This window comes from Notolepis coatsorum (genome assembly GCF_963971535.1).
Source record: "Notolepis coatsorum genome assembly, chromosome: 18".
In the NCBI taxonomy this organism is placed as follows: domain Eukaryota; kingdom Metazoa; phylum Chordata; class Actinopteri; order Aulopiformes; family Paralepididae; genus Notolepis; species Notolepis coatsorum.
This window is the reverse complement of record NC_140182.1, coordinates 66,459,186-66,485,043: the sequence shown is the minus strand read 5'-3', so window position 1 is coordinate 66,485,043 and position 25,858 is coordinate 66,459,186. Positions and strand designations below refer to the sequence as shown.

Genomic DNA, 25,858 nt, shown 5'->3' with positions numbered 1-25,858 from the left:
GTGAACATGTCTGCACGGACAGACAGCAGAGCTATTTCATAGGTAGCTCGTTTCACCGAGAGTAGATTTAACTTTGCGTGAAGGAGAGAAAGGAGGCTCTAGAGATGACACGACGGGTTACACAATGGCGTAGGATTTACTGTCCATTGGTTTATTTAAAAAAAAATATCAGAACATTATGTCAACTCTGTCCAACAAATGGATACTAATCATTGGAAATGTATTAAAAGCAGACGGACACAGTGGATCAATGTAGCTGCATAACGTAAAAGAACAAAGTACGTGCTTTATAGACATTGAGGGAATGTCACGTACAAAGTGCTTTACTTTTGATACTTGAATGGAATTTTTAATAGAGCAATTTCACCACTTTTCTATCAAAGGATTTCTAGTTTTGCATTATGTACTTTCTCTCACCATTGCTAATGAGACACAACATGAATGAAACACTAGGCGGCACGGTGGTGTAGTGGTTAACACTGCCACCTCACAGCTAGAAGGTCCAGGGTTCGGTTCCCGCTTGGGGACCAGGTTTCCATGTTGCCAGGGCCTTTCTGTGTGGAGTTTGCATGTTCTCCCTGTGCTCGCAAGGGTCCGCCCCCCCCCCCCCGATAAGATAAACCCAATGGAAAAACATGCACAACAGATCGCTGTCGCGTCCCTGACGAAGACGGACAGGAACACTTGGATTGGTCCCCGGTGGCGCGGCCCCACGCCGCAGCCCCTATCTGCTCCCGGCTGCCCTTGGGGGGGGGAAGGACGACGGGGTGGGTCAAGTGCAGAGACTCATCGCATCGGCGACCCAACAAAAAAAATTGCATGCGTGTGCCGCCTATCGCACTTCTTCAAAGTCCAGTGATTGATTATTGATAAAGATGAGTTTGGTCTGAACAGGGTGTGGTGGAAGGTTAATAAATCTGTATTAACCAAGTCTATTTGACTGACCACAAGAGTAAATCTGCATTTTGCTATGATGCCCCTCTAGCTCATGGAATGAACTCCCAACTCCTTAAAGCTTGGGATTCTCCCCTCTGTTGCAGTTTAAAGCCTTGATCTCCAAATTTGTCAATCAAGTTGTACGTGTTTTAGTTGATTTGTTATCCCTGCTTTTTGCCTCGTCTTGTTATTTCTTTTATTTCTGTACTGTATGTACACTCGACGTGACTGTAAACGAGGGAAACCTCAGTTGCCTTTCAAGTTTAAATAAAGGTTTGAAATGAAGATGAATAAAACGTCTCACCTCCTTTCTTCGCGGTCCTGGTGTCCATGACCTTCTCGATGGTCTCACTATCGTCGTCCTGCTGTTCCTCTGGTACTTCCCCGACCATCTCCATCAGGTCGTCGGAATCCGTCTCGTGGTCATACTGCTCCTCCTTATAGCTGTGACACGGCGACACAGAAGGTAACGGTTACGCGGCGGCAATGGTAAAAGGACGGTGACGCGCCGGCAAAAGACGTGTACTCTGTGGCACCTCAGAGACCGCCGAGGGAAGAAATGTACCGTGCATTTATATAACAGCTTTTATCCAAAGCGCTTTACAATTTGTACCTCACATTCACACACCGACGGCAGAGGCAACCATTCAAGGTGCCAACCTGCTAATCTGGAGCAGTTAGGGGGTTAAGTGTCTTGCTCAAGGACACTTCTGACACGCTGCCTGGGAAGAGCGGGAATCAAACCGGGAACCTATGGATTACCAGATGACTGATGTCACCCCTACTATCTCTGGGAATGATGTATCAAGACCGACTGGGATTGTTCGTTAGTTACTTAGATTCTACAGACCCTACCTGCAGTCTTATTATTGTCTAGCATTTCCTCTAAAGGTCGAGATCTATGCTCCCCTTACATAAAAGAGTGCTGTTGTTCGGACTAAATGCTTTTAAGTTTTGTTTATGTGCGATTACATGTATTATGCATATACAAATACCATGTGTATGTAAATAGATTAGATTCAAATCTATTGTCATTATACAGCAAGTACAGTACAACGGAAATAAGTTTGGCATCCAGCCAGAGTGTAAATATAACAGTAAAGTGCGATAGTAATATACAATGTACAGGTGATTAAACGGTGTATAAAATATATAAGTTACTACCGAGTAATAGTGCTAATCAGATGTAAGTATAGAGTTGTAGTATTAATATGTACAGTGATACAGGTATAAAGACAGTATGGTAGTAAGGCATACTGGCCAGCAGCATAACCAGTAAGAGTAGGTAAGGGATATGTAGCGATATAGTATCTACAGAAATGTAAAAGGATTATGTGTAGGCAAGTACAGACGGGTGGATCTCAAGTATGAGAACGTATTCTGACGTGACGCAAGTATACGCCGTTACGCCCCTCTGGAGTTTTGCCTGAGTCTCCTCTCGATCACAGATGGAAGGCTGGCAGGCGTTTCAGATTGGGGGTTGATGATGGCGAGCGAGCGGTATGACGGAGATGGCTGGTGCCATGCTCTCTCTCCTTTGTCTCCAGCAGCCATTTTGTCGTTTTTACCTTATACTGAAGTTAATTCCTGTTAACTTCTAATTAAATACTTTTATTTTACTCAATATTCTGTGTGGTCTCCCATTTGTTGCATTGTCATGAGTCAGGCAGTGTAACAACGCTCACATCCATCTACCTGCTCATTATTTGTTTACTTTTCTTCTTTATTTTTGCCGTTTTTATCCATACAAACGTCCATTTCCCGAATTTCCCCAAGGGAATCAATAAAGGAATATCTTATCCTATTGACCCAGTTTTCTTTTTGTATGATTAAAAATACAAATAATTGTTCACAAAACTCATTTAAAACCCTGTAAAAAGACAAGACCAGTCACATAAACACACCTTTTGACTTTAGTCGCACCCCGTCCACCACGAGTTTGTCTCTTTGGAGTGTCATCATCCTCATCGTCATCATCGTCGTCGTCATCATCATCATCATCATCATCATCGTCGTCGTCGGATGACTCCTGTTTCTTGGATTTCCGTGCCTTCTGAGCCTTTTTGGCGGCTGCTGCTCTGGCCTGAGGTCTGTTAAAGCGTCGAGTCGTGCACACAGACACATGAGCCAAATGAAGATAACAACCCACAAAAACGCCAGCATCACCATCACTAGTTCTGATTTCAGGTTCTCTAGCGGTCACCCCTAACATCCTGACTGAAGCCACCGGCCTCGAGACCAGCTTCAAGATGCAAACTGCATATCGTTCATTTAGATCTCGTTAGCTAAGCATTTGTCATCGGTGCACGACAGTAGATGATTCACGATTCAAAATCCTTCATACAAGATAATTCAACAAATGAATGTAATATGAACAAATGTGTGGGCATAAGTATTCTTGGTTATTTCAAATAGTTGATTATTGGAGCTTGTCTTGTGTGTGTACTAGTCCAAGTCTCTAGTCCTTTGTCTTGTAACGTTATATATTATGATGCAAGTATTATGTTGTGTGTGTGTATGTACTAGTCCTTAGTCATGTTTACTTGTAATGTTATATGTTATGATGAAGTATTATGTTGCACGGTCACAATGTACATTTTTTGTGGACTCCAGGAACAGCTACTGCAATGCTGTAGCTAATTGGGAAACCCAATAACCTAAACTAAACAGAAGTTTCAATCAAACTTTTCAAATAGATTGCGAGTATTAGAGTAACCTGCAGCAAGAGGTTAGGTACATTAAATCAAAAGGAATGCAAAAATGATATTAAGCAACCAATGAATCACAATGGAAATGGGTTTGGGTTGATCAGTGGGTAGCTGTCTGAAAACCAGGCTTCACTCCACCCTTACCTTCTAGCAGGGAGACGTCTGGATCTAACTGTTCTCGCTGCCTGCTCACTGTCTGCACTGCTGGCATCCTCCTCCTCCTCCTCCTCCTCCTCCTCTTCATCATCATCATCATTTGAGTCATCAGATTTCCAGGTATTACTTACAAGACAGAAATACCACAAGTTCACCCTCAAGGCCCATCATTGCTATTATTGATATTTTATTATGTGTAATATTGGCCATAGGGTGCTCAGCTAAACCCAATTTGATCCGAGATAAGCCACCGATCACTCAATCAATTTCGCTGTAGATTCAGGAAGTCATCCGTTCGTTATTGGCTAGAACTCCTAAAAAGGACCTAATTTGGAGCCAATTTGGAGCAAACAGATACCCATTTGCAAATGAGCAATCAAATGGTGAGGACCACAATTCTAACACAACACTGAACAATTGAGACGACAAAAATGGCAAAGAAATGGATATGGAATCATGCGAAACTGCTGCGTGGGTTCAACAGCATTCCACTCTTTAAGGATGTTTTTCTCCCCCCTAAAGAAAGGACCCACTATTTTACGATGCATGACACTTCAAATGAGGCGGAACTTAAATGACCATGGTGTAATACTGCGGTTAAAAAAAGATACATCCATCCACAAAAGACACTGACTGAATGTAATGTACTTACTCTTTTTTCTTAGACCGTGGTGGCTTTCTCTTAGGGCTTTCGCTTTCAGAGCCACTGCTACCCTGCAAATGTGATTAACACAGGTTATATACCGTGGCCTGGGATGGGTGTCGATTAATTTCAAATAATTACGTGGCTTTGACGTAGTAGTGGCATCACCGGTCTAAACTCATTTGAGACGCAGCTTCGCCCTGTATTATTCAAATCATGCGTTCTTTTTCAATAACTTGACAACTCATCTTACATTATCCCTTACCTAAAGAAAATGCTCTGAGAAGATTCGGTGTGCCATTTGCAATTTAAGGCATACAAGTGCTTCCATATAACATCCACTAGATGGTGTGAGTGATATGAATGTGTATGTGGCAGGTGTGTCCAACTGGAAATTAAGTGTTTCTCGATTGCTTTGACACATTTCTCCAAACGTACCGTCCCATGCTCCAAGAGGTTGCAGTCGTCTAGACGAGACTTAGCGATTTTGCGTGATACAAATGTTGCATTGTTTTTATTTCAAATGATTTATTTGTTTAAAAACAAATATTAGCATAAATAATCGGAGCATAGGAGTGAGGAGTAATTAGTAATAATCAAAATGTGCAGTAAAACCTTCTTATGATCTTATTAAAGCTCGAGATTCACCGCTGCTCTGTTGCAGTTTAAAACCTTGATCTCCAACCTATGTCAATCAAGTTGTGCATGTTGTAATTGATTTGTTATCCATGCTTTTTTCCTCATCTTGTCGTCTTATTGTTATGATTTATTTAGCTAATTTCTGTATGTACACTCGACAATGAGGGAAACCTCAGTTGCCTTTCAAGTTTAAATAAAAGGTTTGAAATAACATTTTATGTATTTTATGTTATGTATTATTTTATGCAAAAAAAACATGTCCAGCTAAATATTTCACATTTATATTTTAGGAGGTTTGCCTAAGCAGACATAGAAGATATTGTAAAATCACACTTTAATTCAAAAGAAACAGCCACAAACATAACAGTCGTAAACAATGACTTTATTCATCATCTATCCTTTTTATTTATGTATTTCATTAAGTTACATTGTATATTTTGTACGACATATACCTGGGGGGGGGGGGGGGGGGGGCTGCATAGGGTGTTAATGTTTCAGGTTATCAATTTAGAAATGATACACCGGAAGAACGGTATGAATTTACCCATATTGCTTCTACCAACGTGGGGTACACAGAACTAAGGCTGTACGGAGACCATTGTGAAGGTTGTAGCCTGGAGCCTATGTATTGCACAATATGAAAATGATATAACTAGAGTGTGCTTGTAAGGTGTTAAAATATTTATTTAAAGTAAGGTGTGTAATGAATGAATGAAACTTACAAGAAAAACGTATATACTGTGATATAAAGGCTATCGTTACGTAGCCATTCATATATAAGCTATCATTGCCTGAATAGTTAAATTATAAGATTTTCATTTCAAATTTGCCATAATGTCTCATTCACATGGCATACACTGGCCTTAATGTCATATAGTGTGCACTTGTTTCTATGTTTAATTTAATTAAATTAAATTGAATTAATTTAATTACAGATTGTCATTTTACTAGTGTCAATACAAAAATTTTGGTTTTGATACAAATTATAAAGTCATGAATTTCAATAAGAGATCATTACTGTTGCATTTTAGCACTGAATTTACTTGCTTTCCATCTTTAAAATCCACACCAATTAGTCAAGTCTGTCTATCAATTCCAAACAAACCAGTTGCTGCTGGTGACGTAAAACTGCCTGTGTGTCAGATGATTTTCCTAGGAATGTCCTAGCAGAAAGGTTACACTTTGGAAAGCCACTACACAATATAATAATTTCTCTGTGTTGTTTTGCTGTGAGGCTAGTTCTTTGGAAACAGTTTTTTTTCACTTTGATTTACATGCCCTTACCCCAGCTCCAATGTTTAACCGAGCAGGTTCTTGTCGACTGCGATTTGACCTCCTGACCCCATAGACATCTGGATGTTCTTCCCACATCTGTGAATCAGAAATCAATAATTCAGCCACCAGTCCATCTTCAGCATGTCCCTCTCTTAAGTGTACACTTCAGAACCGTTTGAATATGTTTCATAACCAACCACGTGGTAGTCTACAGGTGTAGACGCTGAAATTAAAAGAAAATAATAATAAAGACTTATTAAACTTCGTACCATACTATTATGCACTTTGCTACTAGGTAATCTACCATACCTATATTACTACCTATTATGCTAATGTCTTTACAACTATGCACTCAAGACTGTAGCACTCAAGTTCGACACTTTTTGACGACCAATCTTACTTACCCTTATCTGCCAGAGTTGTACCCTTCCCTTCCTGCTGACTTGTTGTACAGAACTGGTATAAAAGTGTCAGCTAAATTACTAAACGTTTCCCGTCAGCATAGTCTGAAAAATGCCATTCAATATCCATCCCGCCAAGAAAAGGAATGACCAGAGGACAGGCAACCTAGTGGCTTCATCATAAATATTCATTCAAACGGATTCCCGCAAGCCGCACCGGCCGCCTTCCTCAAGGGTCAAGTGACAATTTACCTTCTTCACCTCCGCCAGACTCTCCTTCTTCTTGACCGGCTTGTCTTTCACCTCCGCCTGCTGAGACTTGGAGCCTGTGGATTCACACTCCGACTCCGAGTGGCTCTCCGACTGCGAGGAGCTGTTGGACTCGGAGTTGTGGGACCTCCTCCTCTCACTGCCATGCTCGCTCTCTGACCGGCTCCCGGACTCCGACCCGGAGTGGTTGGACTCTTCTGAGGCCGAGTTGCTAAAGGGAGCAAAAACACGATCACTCTTTCAGTATTACGAGCAGACTTAACACTTTGACTGCCTAAAAACGATTTACAACGTCTTTGCTGGCGATGCTAAAGTTGCCGGGGGACGCTGTACAGCGTCCTTATATCAATATTTCAAAAATCTGGAATCGGATTCATATTCCCCCTCCGCTGGCCTGAGATTCACCAGCAGGACCCACTGAGCTCTCTGGCGGTTCAGGAGCGCCATCTGGTGGCCGATCGGCGCAACTGCTTAACAGGAAGCGCAGTAGAGGTTTTGCTGGTCGGCCCTATTGCTTCCGGCCACTCGGGATAGGTTCCGGCACTCTAGCTCGTCACTCTACATAGCGATCGATTGCCAATAACTCGATAAACAACATGATTTGGACGTATATACCATTATATAAGCTGGAGATGGACCGGGTAATAATATATCCCATAATGATAAAATTTCTACTCGACGATGATCGCCCAACGGCGCGCGGAGACTGGGGTGAGTTTCAGCGTGTAACGTTACCATCTTCGATACTAACTGCTTTTATCAACATTTGACCCACATTAGATGATTGGTATAACGCTGCCCACGGAATTATAAACGCCCCCTCGCCCATCCGGTCAACATCAGATGACGTGTAGTTTATGTAGTAACTTCTAGAAGTACGTCTAGTTGGAATTTTTTATATCGCGCTGATTGCCATCAAACTGTATTTCATCATCAATATAATGCATTTGGGGCTATATATCACGTTCTGGAGAAAGTTGCAGAAAGAGATGAAAACATACTTATACATTAGACCATACTTTACTATGAATATGTGAATGAAAAAGTTTAACGTTGCTACACAATGAACAATACATATAGGACTTTGAATGGGCCCTAATAATGGCAATGTAGCAATAGAATTTAAAAAGTTATAGCCCTGCAAAGAAGGGGACGTTCTCCATAGACAAATAGCGCTGGCAATCTATGGTATATCATTAATTTAACCCATGGCAGCCAAAGTGTTAAAATGGTTAATACTTTATTCTTTTGACATAAAATTCTCAAATTGTCAACAATGTGTTTGTCTGTGTTTTAACACATTCCCTGCCATTGGTTATATCCATCAATATAGCCAGTCTGCCACCACTCTAAGCCTATGGAGATGTTCACCTTATTTGCAGGGCTATAACTTTTTTTAATTGTATTGCTAAATTGACATTACTATGGCCCATTCAACATCGATTATCTATCGTTCAGGATGTAGGAACGTTATACTTTTTCATTCAAACATTCATACAAAAATACCTTCTAGAATATAAGTATGTTTTTATCGTTTTCTGCAGTAATTCCTAGAACGGATTTATAGGCATAAAAAAAAATATATAAAAAAATTCAACTGTATATGATCCTATACGTTATGCGTCATCATGCGTGGAGGAAAGGGGGGGGGGGGTCGTTTATAATTCCGTGATCATCAGTAAATGCTTTATGTAGTATGGGTGATATATTGATCAGATCGGTTTGCAGTGAAATTAATGAACAATTGGGCTGAAAATGCCGTTAGCGTCCTCTTACCGTGCGTCAATGAGACTGGCGGTGAAAGATCCCAGGTATACGACGCCGATCGCCTAGGTCCATTTCCGGTTTGTATGTCGCAATAAACGCCAAAATAATATCGATTATTAAGTTTATAAAGCGATCAATTATGTAGATAGTGTCTGTCGGGAGCCTTGCGACAATATCTGACGGCCGGATGAATTTAATCTACGCACACCTCCCACTTCCTGTTGTTCCAAGTGTAACTCGCCCGACCATCCACCAGGCGGCGGTATTGAGCCGTAGGGTCCAGCTGCAGCGCCGGAGGTGTATAGTATATATGAATTATGAATGCCATGGCGAAAAAATGAAATATTGATCTCAATATCGCTGTACAGTGTGGTCTGGTGGTCAAAGCATGGCGGGCAATAACGTGTTACAGCGTGAATGGCGGTGGATGTGTTAAGAGGATAGGTGGAAGGAGGTAGCTAAACAATAATTTTGTATTGGCCTCCTCAATGATATACGGGATCATACGGTGATGGAAATATATTGCGGTAGACAATTATGTCGTCTCGATTAGGGCTGCACGATTTTGGGAAATAATTTTTCTGACAGATATTGCGATTGCGAATAAATTTTGCGATTATAATAATAATTAAAAAAAGCAGCCCCACAGAGGTTTATTGTAAAATGCGGCTTGCATCTGGCCTACGCGGTGGGTCTTTTCAGGACACCGAGCCTGAAAATGTTTCTTTGTACCTGGGAATCGATACCGGTACCAAACGGTTCCTTTTTTTCTGTACTTTACTCTCCCTCTCTGAAGTCTAAACTTCACAACACACAATCTCAAACCCCTTACCTCCCTCTCCCAAACCGATCTTGTATCTCAATGGGACTTCCTGGTTAAACAAATTAGTAAAAAAATAAAAGAATTGAGATTATTAATTGTTTTTGCGGTTTGATAATTGCATCATTCCAAATCACGATTTCGATTAAAAATCTATTAATCGTGCAGCCCTAGTCTCGATCAGCGAAGGTTCTCACAAAATTAGAAGGGAAATATTTTTAGGGGAACCTTGGGTTTGACATCCCACTATATGTTAAGCTGTAATGTGAGAGACATCAGTTGGACCATTTAAAAAGGTGATTTTGCACACATACGCAGATATTATGTATATCAATGTGAATAAGATATTATGGTAGTGTCGGAAAGTAGGTTCGGATGATATGGGGACATTTGAACGGGTGTAGTATGTAATATATGAACTTTCAGTAGGAAGGTATAGAGGCCAACAGCCTGGGAAGGACACAACTGACAAGTAGCATAAGCTGAGAAGAAGCTCAACATCAGACTGCAAGTTCATTGCTCAGCTTACCATTCTTATCAGCTCATTCACTAAACTAAACAAATCCTCTTAAACTTATTTTGACCAACCCATCAGATTAGTGGTGACATGGTTCAAAGCAGGATACACCCATGTTTAACAAAGTATTGATCAGCCCTGTTTGACAAAGTATTAATAACCCCTATTTAACAGAGTATTGAGCTGGCGTGTCACTTCTCAGAATGCTCAATAAACAAGTCAAACCTTTTGCAAAAGCAGGATTTATTTTGGTATTCACAAGATACTTTTAGAGCATGTTAGTAGACTGTTTCAACATTGACATGTCGCACATTTGTGATGCTGCTTTCAAATAAACTTAAGGTACAAGTTAGATTATAAAATGATCACCTTAAAGAATCAACATTACTCCTTGTACCATTAGTGATCAAACCTTTATCAAACCCTCAGACAATACTTTTCTCTTCTTGGGCAAGAGTTGTTGTTGACAAATCTAAATATGAAATCATGAGTCCAGGTCACAAGCAAGACATTTATTTATTTTTAAAAACATGTTTGTTATATAATGCAATGTTGAAAGATTCCCACAAGGGGGTTCAGGACTGTGTGAGCTGTCTAGACTGGCTCTCGATACATGCAATACCCTGAGCGGACAGCTGGGGTCATGGTACGTTCCAAATAGATCCCCACTAAACACAGCCATAAATGGCTGGTTTGTGTTTGATATAAATCAGATACATTACATAGACCTACTGTCTCACGTTTGGATTTTCATTTGAGCTCATATTGCCTAGTTACAAACATTACATATATATATATATATATAATAAAAAGAAAAAAAAAGAAAAAAAGAGATCTACTCCATTACTCAACTAACTATTCAACTGAGAGACATTAGTAGAGATCAATTCAGGAATGTGATGTTGTCGTCGGTTAACAGTTTCGCAATCATGACCTTTATAATGTTAATTCGTAAAAAACAGTCACTCACAGGCAGCTGTTGCTGGTGAGTATGCAGCTTTTGCTGACCAAACACAGAAGGAGGTGTCTCCTTCCGCTGTGTGAGGTCAAAGGTGGGAGGGATATAAGCCTCATCTCAAATTACCATAGGCCGAACTGTTGCTATGTAGAAAACCAGCCTATCTCGGCTCAGCTTGCAGGCCTTCCTGCTCAAACACTTCCTGCCCCCCCCCCCCCCTCCATGTAGCCATGAGTTTAAACACAGCAAACCCAGCAAGCTGTGCACAAAGCAAGGGCCATTTTGTGACTTATGTGGATAAGTGTAATGGACTGTAATGTAATAGAGTAATAACCAGAATCACCAGATTTTCAGTTTGTCTACTATGTGCATGACAAATACCAATAGTCCTCTATTCATACAAAAACATGTCATTGGTGAGAGAGGACACGTTTGACTCAAAACTAAAAGATACTAAAATGGCTGCCAACAGACACGCAAATAGCAGTGTGACCTCTTAGTGTGTTGACAAAGGATTTCAGTGGTATGGACACTGGCTGATCTTTGCATGTAATTTCCCCATGTCTTAACACAGAAATACAACACTGGTCAACTGAGACAAGATGTGTATGATGTTGTGCACATGTTGCGTCAGAGTTTAACATAACGTGGCAGCAATTCCAACAAAGAACATGGAGGCCTTAGTTAGCCTAGAGGCAGAGATCAATATACACCTACTATCTATTTTGAAGCATAGCTACTATTTCAAAGCAAGTATTTTTGCTTTGTCCTTGTGAATTTGAAACAATTTTGAAATGATTAGATGATACTTTTTAAAATCTTTATTCATTCAGGGTAAACAATTTCTTTCCGATTATGCAATATGAATGAACATGTTTTACACAAGTCAAAGATCCCATGTTTCCAAGAACTAACCCATAACACATGTTGGTACTTTAGGAAACTAATGTAACTGAATGTCACTCATATTAACCAATCAAGAATCTGGGCCACAGGCCTGCTAAGCATTCAACAAAATAACTGGTCATACAAACAGCCAGATGTAACCCTTTCAGGTAAACAATCTCATGTGTGAGATGAACATTCCTAATAATGTTGTCACAGAAAGCCACAAAGTTCTAAAATAGAATTCTGAGAAAACTAAAAAAGGTTGAAAAGGACACAATGGGAAAGAGATTACTTAAAAGAATAATAAATGTGATAAAAAAAAAAGCATTAGATTATGTTTAGAGCATAAACATGGCTATCTCCATTGGACAATAAGTGCAATTATCTTATACAGGAATTGCAAGAGGTCATGCACCAGAAATGATCCCTCGAGGGTTCACTAATATTATTACCCAATAGTAGGGGCATCAACAGACAGATACACAAAAAGGTATCCATTAAAGTTGAAGAACTGATGTTATTTTGTTATTACTTGAAATAGAAACAATCTATTCCAGTAAGCTGCCCTAGTCCAGTAAAATCGAAAGGAAACTTTCATTGGAAATAAACATGTATGTTTTTAGAGATTAAAATACAATATGTTGCACGTGCTTTTTGAACATAGCCAGAACGTGGGACACATTGACAACATCAATCTAAAAACTAAACAAATATCCTCTCCATTACTAACTTTAAAAACAATTAAGTAGTAATAGTAAGCTCAATGTTATGAACAGAGCAGGTCTAGATGATCAGTGTGAGGTTGACTTATGTTCTCCTAAACTTTGGGTGACTTAAAACATTCACTGTGACCTAGATCCAGAAGAAAATCTTGTAAACTAGGCTTGTAACATGTATGTCGCTTTCGATTCAAAACATACAACCAGTTGAAGCACATTTCTTAGAATCAACCCAAAAGGCCAGGCAAATGTCCCATTCCAAATAAAAGTAATGCATCGTTTCTGAAAGGGGATCAACGTAGATAAAATGGTGCAATGCAGTACCAACTAAGACAAGGTCATACTAGATTCCAGTCACAAGACATCAAAGAGTAGTGACAATGCATTCAGAAGTTTAACCAGGCCATATCGGTTGTATTGTAGTCTACACATATACTATGGACAACGATCTAAAACATAGGCCTGAATCCTCGATATCGAGTGTAAGAACGGTAGGAAAATCAGGGTGTGGCTATTAAACAAGAGCAAGGTCATTCATATGACACTGCTTAACATCATGAAAACCATGTCGCAAATGTAAAGCACAGTGACAACCCATCCTTGACAAGGTAAACAATCAAACCAAGATGTCAAAAGGGTAAAAAGAAAGAAAAAGTATAAGGATCATACCTTGATGCATTGCTTTGAGTCGAACCGTCATCCTCTTGCTTTTTGTTTTTATTCTTCATCATCGTTGTATCTTGAAACCCTTTTGATTGGATAATTTTTGTCTTTTACTGTCGAAAAGTTAAGAGGAAACATGGACTATCATAGAAGTCCCATAAGATTTTGCTTTTGCTCAGATGGCAGTATATAAGCATTGACGTTGCGACATGGGGAGAAAAAAAGACGAAAAATAACGATTTAAGGATTATTATTTACATTTGCAGTGTAATTGTGGATAAAAACAAATGACAGGTGCCATCACATTGAGTTAAATACCCATCGAGTGTGTTTCAATGTTATCCACGAATCATGCCGCATGCATTAATTCCGAACTGCGTCATCAGAAAAAGGACTAGGGGGAAATATCTTAAAACGCTAAAATAGAAGTATTATAAAATGTAAACATACCGATTCCATGTACAGAAAGGTATAATCAAGCGTTAGATTCACCGCGTCTGCTATATTATGGGCTATAATATTTGTCCCGGCAGAATAAAAATGATCTTCAGTAAAAAAAAGAAAAAAAGAGCAGAAGAAAAAAAGAATAACTTAAATATAAAGTAATTACAAAAAAAGTTTGTTCAAAACGAACTATTGAATGTCCAGTAGACTATGACTGGAGCGACGGTCGCGAGCTCCTCGCAGCACAGCACACTAAAAATGGAGGCGCGCCATGGCTGCCAGAGCCCAGTCTGGCAAACAACGACTCGGAGCGTTCGCTCAGCAGAGACGGAAAAAAGCAGCAAATAGCGCAAAAAAACCCTATTAATTTGATTAAAATACTAATCGTTCGGTTATAAATGAAACAATCGCTAGGAGACACATTCTCGGACGATTAAAGGCGAGAGAAAGACGAATGCCTAGAGTACCCTTGCCAAGGCTCAGCCGCCATCTAGAGCTCCTTCCTAGCTCTGAAAGCTTTGCCTTTGATTGACGTTATTTCCATTTACCCCACTCAGGTGGTTAGAAAGTCCCACCCCTTTTATTTAGTTTAAAAACTACTATACTATATGACTACATAGCTCCAAGACAAGGCCTCAGAATTAAAGGGTTCACTCCCCTGATATGGACTAGAATATTAACAGGGTGTTACAGTAGCATATATTAAATATATATCTTTTTGCATCTGGACTGGAGCCATCACTTCCTGTTTAGACAGGAAGCGGGAGCCATTTTATGGAGCAGTTGGAAGCCATTTCAGATCAGACCTAAAGCTGATTTGACTGCATGTGATGTGGCATGGAGATAAAAGTAATGGGCAGCTGATTGGATCTACAGAGTTAATGCAGACAAAATTGCATAGATTAATCAACCATTCTCCCCTAATCTCAAGTATAATTTGGGGCCAAATCTTATTTTGATGATCAACTTCATATCGACAGTGCAGTATGACAGCGACCGAAGACTATTATAAATGAAATAAATACAAAGATATAATATAGGCATTTATAGTAGTTTATATTATGCTGGGTAATATATAGAGGGCATAATGTACATTCAATTGATTTGGGGTGTTTAATAGATAATGACAATACTGCTCAGCTAAAATATTTGCACTTTATGTTAAGATTTCACAGTAACACCCTTTTATGATTTACATGCTTATAATCATTAATTTGATGAGTTCTTCGATGGCATAGCCTACCCATTGGCTAATGAAACAAAGTCAAGCAAAAATAGGAGGACATACACTTTATTTAAGATAAACATTTGAATATCAAATGTACAGAGGCTCAAAAATCTTTCGGGAAAAGAACATGACTGTAATTTTCAACGAGTCCATTGAACGTCCAGTATTTCCAAAGTGCAGCAATGCCCGTGTTTTCAAAAGAAAAAAATATCCAATTGTTGCGAATCATCCAGTCGGAAAAGTTAAAAATATCTTTAAAAAATTCCATCTTTAAAAATAAAAATAATTCAGCTTTGCCAAATTACTCGTCATCTTCACGTCAATCGACGCAGGCTCCACTTCAGCAATATCCACTTGAATGGCGCCTTGATGGGATAAAAAGAGGGGGAAATTGTAAGCCCACAATGCATTAGAAAATGTATACATTTTCAAAAAGAGTCTTAAACTAGACTCAAATCAAACAATTAAGTTGCGCATGTAGCTAGCCAAGTTAAAGAAAGCTAGCAATCCATTAGCTGTACCATACAACATCAATTAAATATAGATTATATAAAAGTATATAAGTCTATATGTAGGCTAGATAGATTTGCTAAATATCATCAGTGGCCAGTAGTTAAATTGCTACATGCAGGAATTATAGTGTAACAGCAGGGTGAACTATAGCCTACAGCCAAGGATTATGCAATGACAAAATGCAAATGAGATTTGAAATTGTATTTCATCATTATAATTTTTTAATGGCTTGTTTGCTATAACCCAATTTCAAAATTGCTGCATCTCGCTTAGCTAAAACAAATGATTAATTAATAATTTAAGTGCAAAGTTACCATTGTTAGATAATTATTACGTTGAATAAATGTTCATTTCAACTATGCAGCCAACTTTTGACATATGCATGTATATACAAAAAAATCGCGAAAGAGCATGACATTTGATACATGTTTTAGGAATATGGAATGTTCAGACATAATTGTTTTTCGGTTTTAGTAAGAATGTCACAATAGGTTATTTCCGATACAATAAAGTTGTATTGAATTTAATACACATTTAGCTAAACGTTGTTGCCATTGTATTTTATTTGCATAGTGATTTTTATCAAAAAAAAATTTGATGTGAAGAAAAGGATGAAGTCCAAACGGTGCAAGTTCTAAGCAGCCACAATATGCACAAGTGCGAGTTTGGTGTCTTGTACGAACCCCCTCCCCCTACCAATCGATTACAACTGTCCACTAGGGGGGGTGAAACATGAGCTTTATCTTAAGCCAGTGTAGCCTAGTCTATATCCTAGCTTGAGTTATGCATAAATATGAAAAAATAGGTCCATAATTGACAAATGTGGAACAGTAATGATGCTTGATTAAGTAAATTGAAAGCAGTAAACAGATGTTCTCCTTTCTCTGCGTAGACTTCGAACGGACAGGCAATGTGACTACCAGAATCACTAAGCGGAGATGAGGAAACAAACAAATGTCCATAAGAGCTCTCAATAATCGTTTTAAGAAACTCCCGAAATGTAGGCCTACAGGACCAAAACTGAAAAATAGACTTGTTGCCCACAAAAGCTGCAACAGTGAAATAAATTACGTGAAATGTGATCCGTCACAATCGGTCATGAAATTATCCCTAAAAGGGCAAAAAGAACTCCTGTCTTTACAAATTGCCAATGCAAAACGTTGTGAGCAATATTAGGTTCAAGCATATGGTAGTGTAAGCAAATATTACACCAGACAAATAGCAAAACCTGAATTACCTGCATGGTTGGAAACATTTTAAAAATGTATTGTGAATGTGATTGAGCGGTAGGGGGGAAAAAAATCTTCAGAAAGTGATGCATTATATAAAGTTGACTAACTCTTTAGTTCGCTTTAGCTTTTAGCTTGCACCAATTTATTACGCTTGTATACATTTAGTCTTATATCTACTTATTAGGGATGGGTCAAATCTTCAAATAGTTATGAAATTATTATTATTATTATTCCGCGTGAATAGTTTACGCAACTATAGTCTTAAAAGATATATTCCCCCCTTGCTTTTACCGGCACCTGGTCGCTACACGTTACCACCGCCAGAAGGTGGCAGTAATGCACCTAAAAGATGTTCGCCAACAGCCATTAAAAGAAGCCGGTGCCGCCGTAAATCACCATCCCGCAAGGTTTACAGAAAACAAAAATGAACATGCATATCAGGTTAGAGTTTCTAACCACTAAACCACCTCCTCATTCAGTCCTTGCATTTTGACGTTCATGCCTGAAGAATATGGCTTGGCTGCAAGAATTTACCCAGCAACCCTTTCCTATGCAGGTAAAAACAGCTCCCCATCAGACCCATTTTCTTCACACAAGGTGGCAGTCCAATTAGTCACGTCGAACAATAAGTGGAACCATATTTATGCATATTTACATTTATGAATATTCTTATATGAATCGTCAAGTAGTTACCAGTGAATATCGAATGGTATTCTTGCTTGAAATGCCCAATTAATCTGAACTAATATGGCACTTATTCTTAGCCATAAATGACACGCTTCAGCAATGTTCAATCAAAAAATTAAGGAATAAATAAATACATAAATGAATAAATAAAATACTTACAGAGCTGTCTTCTTGCTTCAGGAATCGATTACCGTGGAGTCAGCCAGTCCATGTCTTGATTCTGTAAAAGAATGAGGAATAGTGAATGAAACCGGCATTGTATGAAGGAGCAACTGACCTGTGAGTGGATCAACAGTTACCTGTGGACAGAGTGGAATGTTAATTTACATAGAGGGACGGTTGAATTCTCTAACAAAACACCACTCAGATAAGTAGTCAATGGGTGTGTAACTCACTTGACTCATGACTAAGGGCCCTTTCTCACTCACTCTATTCGTTTCTATTTCGTTCCGTTCTGCCCGTTCCGAGATCTGATCCGAACTCCCCCCCCCCCCTCTCCCCCCTCTAGTTTGTGTACACACTTCAGTCTGGGTGCGCTCTGGGTTTTGTTTACGGTTTGCGTTTTGAGCTTGTAAGCTTGCCGTAGTCGATGATGTCACGCTCGAAAATGTAAACACAGGAAGTGTTCACACGGAGACTGGAGAATGGATGTTGATATAAAGAAACAAATAACTAATAAATATGAAGTTATATTTGAACCTCTGTTGTCAAGCCTTGTCAATATAACCCACCCCCCTTTTCTCACGAATGGAACTCTGTTGTAGAGCCCGCTTTTGATCGTTTTGCAGCGGTAACAATAACGCTAAGCTAACGGCTACCGCTAGTTAGCTTTATAACCTTTTACTAGTAACATTGCTCGCATCGATTATATTGAATGTCATTGATCTACTGGTCGACCAAAAATGTAAACGGGAATGTCTTAACACGACTGCGGACTCTGGATGTTGATATAAAATGAACAAATTGCCAATAAATATGAAGTTATATTTGAACCTCTGTTGTCAAGCCTCGTCAATATAACCCACCCCATTTTATCACGAATGGATGGTGTTGTAGAGTCCGCTTTTGAGCGTTTTGAGCGATCTACTGGTCGACCACGGCCGACTGGTTGGGCACCACTGGTCTAATAGAAATAAATGCATTCGAACAAGAAAGTATAGTATACAGCAATGGCCAACGGCTAAACGCTAGTTAGCTAGCCTGTTCAGAAGCTAACATTATCCCATCGCTTGTGGCAATTATATTGCATGTCATTGATCTACTGGTCGACCACGGCTGACTGGTTGGGCACCACTGGTCTATAGAAATAAATGCATTGAACAATGTATAGACATAGCAATGGCAAACAAAATTGCCAGGCCTAACCGCCCCCACTCAGCGCGCACCTGAGACCACCTATTTCAGCGGTCCAGGTTCAGCGCCCCCGGGGACGAATCAGCTGGGGGCGGGGACGGGGGACAGCGTTCTCACTCAGACAGACACACCATTTTCTGATGCGAGCCGGCTCTGATTCGACACAGAGCAGTGAGTGTGAAACCACCCTAAGGGACTGTCCACACGAACGCTGGGTTTAATGTAACCGTGATTGTATGTGCGCAGTTGCACTGTTCGCCCACACACAACCAGGGTTTTGCTACACTGCAACCGCGGTCTTTGAAAACCGGAGTCCAGGGTGAAGTTTTGCGCGCATCCCGGTTACAGTGTGGGATAGCCACCGAGGTTATTTCCAGTGTTTACGGCAGAGCTGTCGCAATTATTTCCCATGTTTACGGCAGACTGTCGCAAACAATAGCAAGTTAGCAACCGAAGGCGGGGTAGAGAGATTAGAGCAGAGCCAGCGACACCAGTGTTTACAGCAGAGCTGTCCCAAGTAGCGTTATATGAAAATGATTGTAACAAACTTTTGTTCGAAACGTATCGTCTGTGTTGAAGAGTGTTGTGATAGTCTGTTGTCGCATTCCTGACCTGACCAGAGTAAACCTGAAGCTGCGGCTAAACTAAGCTCATGTGTGTTGTCAAGTTATTGTTATAAGGAACCCAGTCCCAACTATAACAGTCTGCATCCCCTTAACAATTGTTTGTATTGAGCCGTATTGTACCCATCTGCACTGTGTTAAATAACATTTACATCCATTAATTCTACTACTAGCCCTAACGTTATTTTTTGAGACTAAACTCCGCTCTTGGTGGTAAATTGTGTCGATGTTGGTTGTTTCATCAACAAATGAGGCAGAACACAGTGAATGTACCCTTTTTTGTTTATTGCACGTTGTTCTAGCTGCAAACTGTCGAATTGTTTGGCTGTGAGCAAGAAGGGATGTTGTGTTCCACGCTTCAGGTCAGTTTCCGGTATTAACCCTAAACCCTTCTGGTTGGTTGAAATGGCCTTCATGTTTGAACTACATCGCCACCTACTGCTTTGGCATTGTACTACATGTATATGACGTCACTCTGTGCGGAGTTTAAACCAGTCGTGTAGACAGTTTAATTTTTTTGAATAATAATAATAATAATAAAAAAAAAACAGTGTCAAAAATACCTGTGATCGTGTGGACTGGGCCTTAGATAAGATATTAAAGTAGGAAAACTATTTAAAGCAGGAATGTTTATCCTTCATCCAAGATAACTCAATGCATATAACCGACGTTTTAACAAATGATTAACTACTTAATTAGCAGTTAATTAATTACAATAATGATGTACTATCTATTTTACATACACATTTCTTCAGTTGGTTTCTACAATTTTCTCATTACAAAAAACACTTAGAGGAATGAATATTAGTTGGGGGGGGGGGGGGGGATGTTGCTAATTTACAGAGTTGATGCAGGGAAGCAAAGCTACCTTCAGTAGTAACCCCTTTCGTGACTGATGCACGCCAACACGTTTGGCCGAGTGAATCCACAGTCCCTTGCCTCCCCATAGGAAACCACCCTAATTAACTCTGAAGAACTGGTCCGACACGAAACACTCGGTATACGAACGCCGAGCTTTCAAACCATTGCGTATCTCTGTCCACGACCATTGTGCAACTGTGAGTACTAGAGTTGTTCCGATACCGATACCAGTATCGGAAATGCCGCCGATACTGCCTAAAATGCTGGTATCGGCGAGTACCCCCTAATGTTGCGCTCCGATACCATATGACGTAATTTATCAACAACACTGCGGACAGGGGGGGCAGGTGGCGCACGGAGATTACGTTCGTCACCAACACCGGGAGACACTAGGATTCGCCTGTTCGAATCCAGCTCCCGGCGTTGCTATCAGCTTGGCTGTCCTCTCACGCTGATACAATTGGCTGTATCAGGGGGTGGGAAGCTGAAGGGTGGGTCCTGGGCGTTGTGTACAGCGACCCCTACAGTTCGGTCGGGGCGCCTGCTCAGCGAGGGTTGGATCTGAGGAGAGATAGTGTGGCCTCCCACACGCTACACTCTCCCCGGTGAGAACCTGCGCGGCCAGGTTGGCCTGCCCCAGGCTGCACATGCGTCGGAGGAAAGCATGTGACAGTCTCCGGTCTCCCGGACCAACAGTAGGGGAAAGTACGCAACAACCAGGAAGGGTGGGATGGGAGAAAAATCGGGAAAAAGGAGGGGAAGAAAGATAATTATTAAAAAAAAAAAAAAAAAAAAAAAAAAAAACACTGCGGACGTTGGGCTCTGTAGATATACCCTACTCGCTGAGTGAGCATTATAAAACAAACGTGTGCTTAATCGACCGTGAATTAAAGTGTCAATTGCCATTTGTCATTTTAACAGCAGAGCAGATACTTATGCCATCGTCCCGACAGCGCTGTTGACGGGGAGCTCTGATGAGTTCGCTTGGTGGCTGGTGTTATTAGCATTGAACAGCTAACCGAAAGCTAGCTTTGACGTTACCTTGGCTAAAGTTGGGGCTATTCATAATCCAGCAATAATGGCTGCAGATCTGCAAGCAAAGTACAGCAAGTTGGCAAAGGAGTATTCCAAGTTAAATCACAATGTCACCAGTAACGTTACAGTCTTTCCATATACCGGTAGATCATGCTAGCTAACTTAGCTCACGGTAACGTTGTCATTGCACAATTGCACGTCGCATACACAATTAATGACATGTTGCGGACAGCCATATCTGCGACAATGTTTAGCTTTTAGTGCCAAATGATAAGAGTCTGAGGCGGAGTCTCAAAAGAGAATGTTGAATATTTATTGTGCAAAAATCACAACAACAGAGCCTCTGGTACTAAACGGAGCCTTCTTGTGGAAGCAAGTGCAGCAACGAATAATGTCCAGGGACATGTTTAGGGTCGCAGAATAGGCACACTAGCCTTGCTCTAGTGACGCTACTGCTGTGTGCTCTTGATCCGAGACAACACTCCATGGAATTTTCAAAATAAAGAGTATTGCAATATGAATCGATCTTTTTACGTTGCATCGATCCCATTTGATTATTGATAATAGATCGATATATCGTCCCACCCCTAGTGAGTACCTTTGAAATGTCTCTGCGATACTTGTATAACAAGAGTTTCGCGCCGGACTGAACTTCCTAATTTGCAGTTCCATTTGTGTTGAAATTTTTTTCGTGAATCGTTGGATGGCTTTGTAGGCTCATAGAATTTGTGTTGGATTTTTCTTAAATTTCAGCTCCATTTTTTTGTAGCAAGTAGCAACAGACACATGTCGGAAAATTTACTTTTGTAGCAAATATTTTTCAAATAAGTTTTGTTGTACATCACATATGAGGGGGTGGGAAAAACGTATTTCTAACTGTTTGAGTGGAATGTTTGACGGGTTGCTAGGAAACAGCTATAGTTGATTTCCCATTTAGCTGGGTTTATTTGTAGCAACAGCACTCAATTGCAGATATGTCCACGTTTCACTGTCAGACCTCTCTGCCCCAAGATTAAGTTAATCAGTTACACTAATTATTTTACAATAACTTATTTAATAAATATTCTATTAATTGTTCCCCCAACCGAAACTCAGTTGAAAATGTAAAATAATTTCACTTCACCGTTTTTGCTACCATGTTCAATCACTCGTGTCCATGGAAACAACGCAGAAAAGACATGTTTACTTTCCCCGATAACTTTATCATTGCATAACTCATATCGTTTGAACAAGCTGAATATTTGAAACCATACTGTAGATGGGTTCAGTGGAATTGTATCGTTAGGGAACACCTTGGACCCAAGTGTATTTCCTGTTACAGTGTTTGCGAATATCAAAAGCTGACGGGAAATTGAATGTAGTCCATTCCAGAATGTTGTTGTCAAGTTGCAAAAGGTCTAATATAAGTCTATGTATACAAAAAAAATACTGAATAATTAGTTTCAGTGGCATTTCCCTTTGATAGAAAATAAATTCCTGGTTGCATCAAGCCGTGATTTTTTTTTTAATCTTTTTTTTTTTTACATCAATCAGCCTCCAAAAGTTTTCGCCCATAAATATTTCTTGATTAAAATAGTGTAAAGCAATACATGTATACAGTATACTTGGCACAGTAATTATTATAGTTATAATGCCGATAATTTAATGGATGTTTGTGGGTTAATAGCTCAAGAAATGTAGATACTATACGGTATGCGCTACCTAGCTTGAAACAGCGAAAAATGTAAGTGCTGTACAATTACATTTGCATATAGATGGAGATAATAATGATATTGTATATACAGATTACTTTTCAAAAACCTCATGCAGAGATGACATGCATGCAAGAAATATGCCCTGGATAATATTTCGCTTGGCAATTTATTTAATTTTTTTTAAGTACTTACAAGTTCGGTTCAAGTCCAGACCACGCCAATCCCTCAATTCACGAATTCCATGGAAGAAACACGACAAACCTTTAAAATATGAAAAAAATACAAGGTTCAGAAGAGACGGTGACAACAGCACAACCTACTGGTGGCTATAAGTATGCGGGAATAAGGATACATTGGCTTTATGCCACAAGCTGAGAAGTACAAACTGGAATGGTTGATACAAACATACCATTTCAGTTGAGTCTGTCGATTCTTATTCTTCATTCACCAAATTCTTGACACATCAAACCCGTTCCTACAAAACATAAAATAAGTGGTTATGGTCATTTCGATAATGAAACTGATCACAAAGTCGCTACTCCAGTTCAAAAATTATTTGATTACAAATTTGCGCCGCAAGTTTTTGCGATTATTATTTGTCGCAAATATTGCGACAACACCTCTAGAAAAACCTTGAAGTACCACAATATGTGTATGTTGCGTTTCCCTGGTTTCATGGCTTTAAATACAGCTAAATATGTGTTGAATTGCACTAGTATGGATTACAAATGTTAAATATATAGTTGCGATTACACTTGAGTAAACATGTACATTTTGTCTTGCATCAAGTCGCAGGCTTTCTTTCCAAACCCTTTGTATTCCTATGAGAGAATTTACATCATAATCTCCAATAAAAGTGTAACCTGGTTGAACACTATCATTATAAAATGTCAGCAGAACACTTGTGTTCTTGCTATGTGACTATATCAATAATCTTGCCTGAAAGACCAGACAAGGTTAATTTCTTTATTTAATTTTGAGTTTTTTTTTATTTCATCAAAATTGTACATACTTCGTGTCTACAATGTTGTGTTTTCTAACTGAAAATCCCCCATCACATATTTTAGATACATACTGAAAAGTTAAAATAAAACATAATGTAAATATTCAAATGACTGATCCATTCAGTAGCGCAAATGGTTAAAAGCCAACACCCTATTTTGGATTTCGAACAGTTCTTGGGCTTTATTTAAAGATATGAACTTCATTTGACAAACTCATCAATTTGTGTTGTGTGTTTTAAAAAGGGTACATATAGTCAGTAATATTTTTTGTTTTTTGACAATTTGCCACAAATTATTACAATTATTTTAATACTATTATATAACTGCAACATACTGACATGTTGTTGTAGGCTACATTGAAGAACTTGGGATTCTAATAAAAGCAAAGTGTTTTAATTTATTCATTATGTTCTTTATTTCAAATAGGCTACAACAAAAAGTTTAAAAAAAAATAAGTGTTTCTATTCAAATACACGAAAAAATAACTAAAGGTTCTTGTGGTCTGCTCCAACAAACCCATTTAAACACTCTAAAACGAAGTAACAGTTTGATTTGGTCATTTTACACGATCAAATAAAGACAAGGGCATTTGCCCTTTCAAGGACAAAGCACATTTTAAATGCGTAGGTTTAAAATCTCCAAACAGTTCCACAGCAAATGCACAACTTTAACAAATATGAACGAAGTTAATTCGAAACACCAGTAAAAAAAAAAAAGACATCTACATCCCGTGAAATAAGAGTACAATCAGACAGTTTTATTCGAACAATCGTTTTCTTTATTCTTGGCTGAAGAACCACCTTGGCCATTTTTTTTCAACACTGCGTCTAGCTGTCGTTCTTTCCACCATATTGGCATACACTCCCGAATCGTCTTCATAGCTATACAAATATGATTTCTACTCAATTCTTACCCATTTCTCAGGACATCACTATCCCCCGTCATCTGCACGGTCCGGCGGCGCACATTTTAGACGGTTTTCGTCGTTTTTGGTGAGTTCTCTGGCCACCATCATTTGTTCCTCTTCTCCAGCCTCGTCCTCGTCGCGCGCCTCCTCTGTGGTGTCTGTCCCGCTCTCTGGTTCTGCACGGGCTGTGATCCTCCACTAGCTCTGCCCCCTTTTGCTCAACGTAACCCGACTTCCTCCACAGCCCCAGTAGGCTAATGGTGGCGGCGGTCTAACATAGTGCTATGAGTGGTGTGGGCTCCAAGTCTTTATCAGGCTGTAAGTGTAACCGAACAAATAGTGGAAAACATATTTGTAGTATATTTATTATTATTTGTAGTATAGATACTATAGATATACTTTACAGTTTCACTGGAATTATGTTGCCAGTTTGGACCCAAATGTATTTCCTGTCAACTGTTGCATTAGCAAACATTGCAACAGGAAATACACTTGGGTCCTTTTGGAATGTTATTGTTGTCACTTTGAAACCGTCTCTATACAATCAGTCATAAAATGGTTACTAGACTGTTCCCTAGCAACATAATTCCAGTGAAACCGTTATAGTGGGATTGTGTTGCTACTTGCTAGGGGAACGGTTTGGACCCAAATGTATTTCCTGTCAACTATTGCATTAGCTAACATTGCAACAGGAAATACACTTGGGTCCTTTTGGAATGTTATTGTTGGCACTTTTGAAACCGTCTAAAATTCAGCTCATTACATTTAGAATAATACAACAAATTTGTATTCCTTTGCCCATTGTATTGAAGTTAAGATAAGGTGAATTGATATTACACTAATTAGACCTGTGTGATATAATATTACAGCCTACTTGGTTGTTTCCACTTTTTGTTTGAGTCTTCTGTAGACCGTTT

The 25,858-nt window shown here is 39.5% G+C and overlaps 1 protein-coding gene across 3 annotated transcripts in view; it reads right to left on the bottom strand.

Annotated features, from left to right (window-relative positions):
• Positions 1 to 25,100, bottom strand: part of chd2 (chromodomain helicase DNA binding protein 2) — a 93,187-nt gene extending 68,087 nt beyond the window's left edge. For 2 of the 3 annotated variants that reach the window (XM_084334854.1, XM_084334856.1), the window contains exons 1-11: positions 24,948 to 25,100; positions 23,440 to 23,505; positions 23,223 to 23,291; positions 17,624 to 17,684; positions 13,367 to 15,397; positions 7,011 to 7,239; positions 6,367 to 6,453; positions 4,453 to 4,514; positions 3,789 to 3,926; positions 2,841 to 3,026; positions 1,241 to 1,380 (exon numbers count right to left, since the gene is read on the bottom strand). In XM_084334854.1, coding sequence (XP_084190980.1) covers positions 1,241 to 1,380; positions 2,841 to 3,026; positions 3,789 to 3,926; positions 4,453 to 4,514; positions 6,367 to 6,453; positions 7,011 to 7,239; positions 13,367 to 13,428 — 904 coding nt within the window. In that variant the 5' untranslated portion in view covers positions 13,429 to 15,397; positions 17,624 to 17,684; positions 23,223 to 23,291; positions 23,440 to 23,505; positions 24,948 to 25,100. The remainder of the gene's footprint in view (positions 1 to 1,240; positions 1,381 to 2,840; positions 3,027 to 3,788; positions 3,927 to 4,452; positions 4,515 to 6,366; positions 6,454 to 7,010; positions 7,240 to 13,366; positions 15,398 to 17,623; positions 17,685 to 23,222; positions 23,292 to 23,439; positions 23,506 to 24,947) is intronic. The other variant, XM_084334855.1, reaches the window with a different exon arrangement.
• Positions 25,101 to 25,858: the final 758 nt, after the last annotated feature.